At 51.9% G+C, this 1365-nt stretch overlaps 1 protein-coding gene across 6 annotated transcripts in view; it reads left to right on the top strand.

Annotated features, from left to right (window-relative positions):
- Window positions 1-1365, top strand: part of Dop1b (DOP1 leucine zipper like protein B) — a 110492-nt gene that overhangs the window by 59404 nt on the left and 49723 nt on the right. For all 6 annotated transcript variants that reach the window (XR_003378215.1, XM_026786542.1, XM_026786532.1 and 3 more), the window contains one exon: window positions 582-704. Coding sequence is in view for 5 of the 6 variants with exons in the window: in XM_026786542.1 (XP_026642343.1) it covers window positions 582-704 (123 nt within the window). In the remaining variant the exon portion in view is untranslated. The remainder of the gene's footprint in view (window positions 1-581; window positions 705-1365) is intronic.

The raw sequence follows: 1365 nt of genomic DNA, 5'->3' as shown, positions 1-1365 counted from the left end.
GTGTGAGCCTCGGTTCTCATCCTGCACACTCACTGTGTGAGCCTTGGTTCCTCATCCTGCACACTGAACAGTGAGGACTCAGTGAACTCTGCCCATGGTCCTGGGGCCAACACGACAGAGTTCCTGCCCTCACAGCAGAGGCCAGAAATGAGAGGAGGCAGACAGCATGCTCCAATGGGCCATGGCCTGCCGCTAGCTGCTCTGTGGTGTCAGGGAGGGTGCAGTCCTGGGCAGACTGACAGACCTTAGGCCAGGGTGGAGGCTGACCAGGGTTAGCTGCTCCTCCGGGACATTTACCGCCTCAAGATCTGTCAAGCACCTCATCTAGCTGTACCCCTCCTTCCTGGCCACTCACTGTGCCTTTCCTCTGGCAGGGGTGGCATGTCCCATCTCATATCCAACTCCTGCAAGGGATGTCTGCCCCTGCTCTGTCCCAGTCCCCTCAGCAGTGAAACACACGGCTGCAGTTCTGAGTCGGTTCTTACTGTAGATGGCAGCTAAGTGTGCATCGGACGAAGGCCTGAAACCTTTCTGGGAAAACTTCTTATTTGCAGTTAACTTCCTGCTTTTTTGTTTCCCAGATCATAAGACAAAAGATTTTAGACTTGCTGAACCCCTTGACAGCCCATCTCGGGGTTCAGCTGATAGCTGCAGTTGCTACAGTGTGGAGCAGAAAGCAGGCTCGGCGCCACAGCAAGATGAAGGTAAGATGTGAACAGAGAGGGGTTGGCCAGCGGGCCCAGCGCATAAGTGTGCTGCTGCTGCGCTCCTTGACCCGAGTGGTAGACAGAGAGAACTGATTTCCACAGATGGTCCTCTAACCTTTTCATGTTCACTGTAGCTTGTGTTCCATGGCACATGCATTCCTACACATATGCACTCACACGTGATAAATAAAATGAAAATAAAAAAGGCAGAGAATAATTGTGGAGGACAGCCAACATGAACCTTGGGCTTCCACATACATATGCACACATGCATACATGCACACAGAAACATACGCACATGTGGATTCACATATGAACATACCTTCGTACACACACATGGATTCACACATGAACATACATTCATATACACTGGCAAAAGCCAATTTCTTTCTCTGGTGGTAGCTACTGTATAAGGCTCTGTGTGTGTGTCTGTGTGTGTGTCTGTGTGTGTGTGTGTGTGTGTACGCGCCAGAGCCACTGTGGAAGGCTGTGTGTGTGCCAGAGCTGCTGTGGAAGGCTGTGTGTGTGCCAGAGCTGCTGTGGAAGGCTGTGTGTGTGTATGTGTGTGTGTGTGTGCCATAGCAGCTGTGGAAGGCTGTGTGTGCCATAGCAGCTGTGGAAGGCTGTGTGTGCCATAGCAGCTGTGGAAGGCTGTGTG

Source organism: Microtus ochrogaster, chromosome 2 (assembly GCF_000317375.1).
Source record: "Microtus ochrogaster isolate Prairie Vole_2 chromosome 2, MicOch1.0, whole genome shotgun sequence".
In the NCBI taxonomy this organism is placed as follows: domain Eukaryota; kingdom Metazoa; phylum Chordata; class Mammalia; order Rodentia; family Cricetidae; genus Microtus; species Microtus ochrogaster.
The sequence above is the reverse complement of the archived record's forward strand: the minus strand, read 5'-3'. Positions and strand labels throughout refer to the sequence as shown.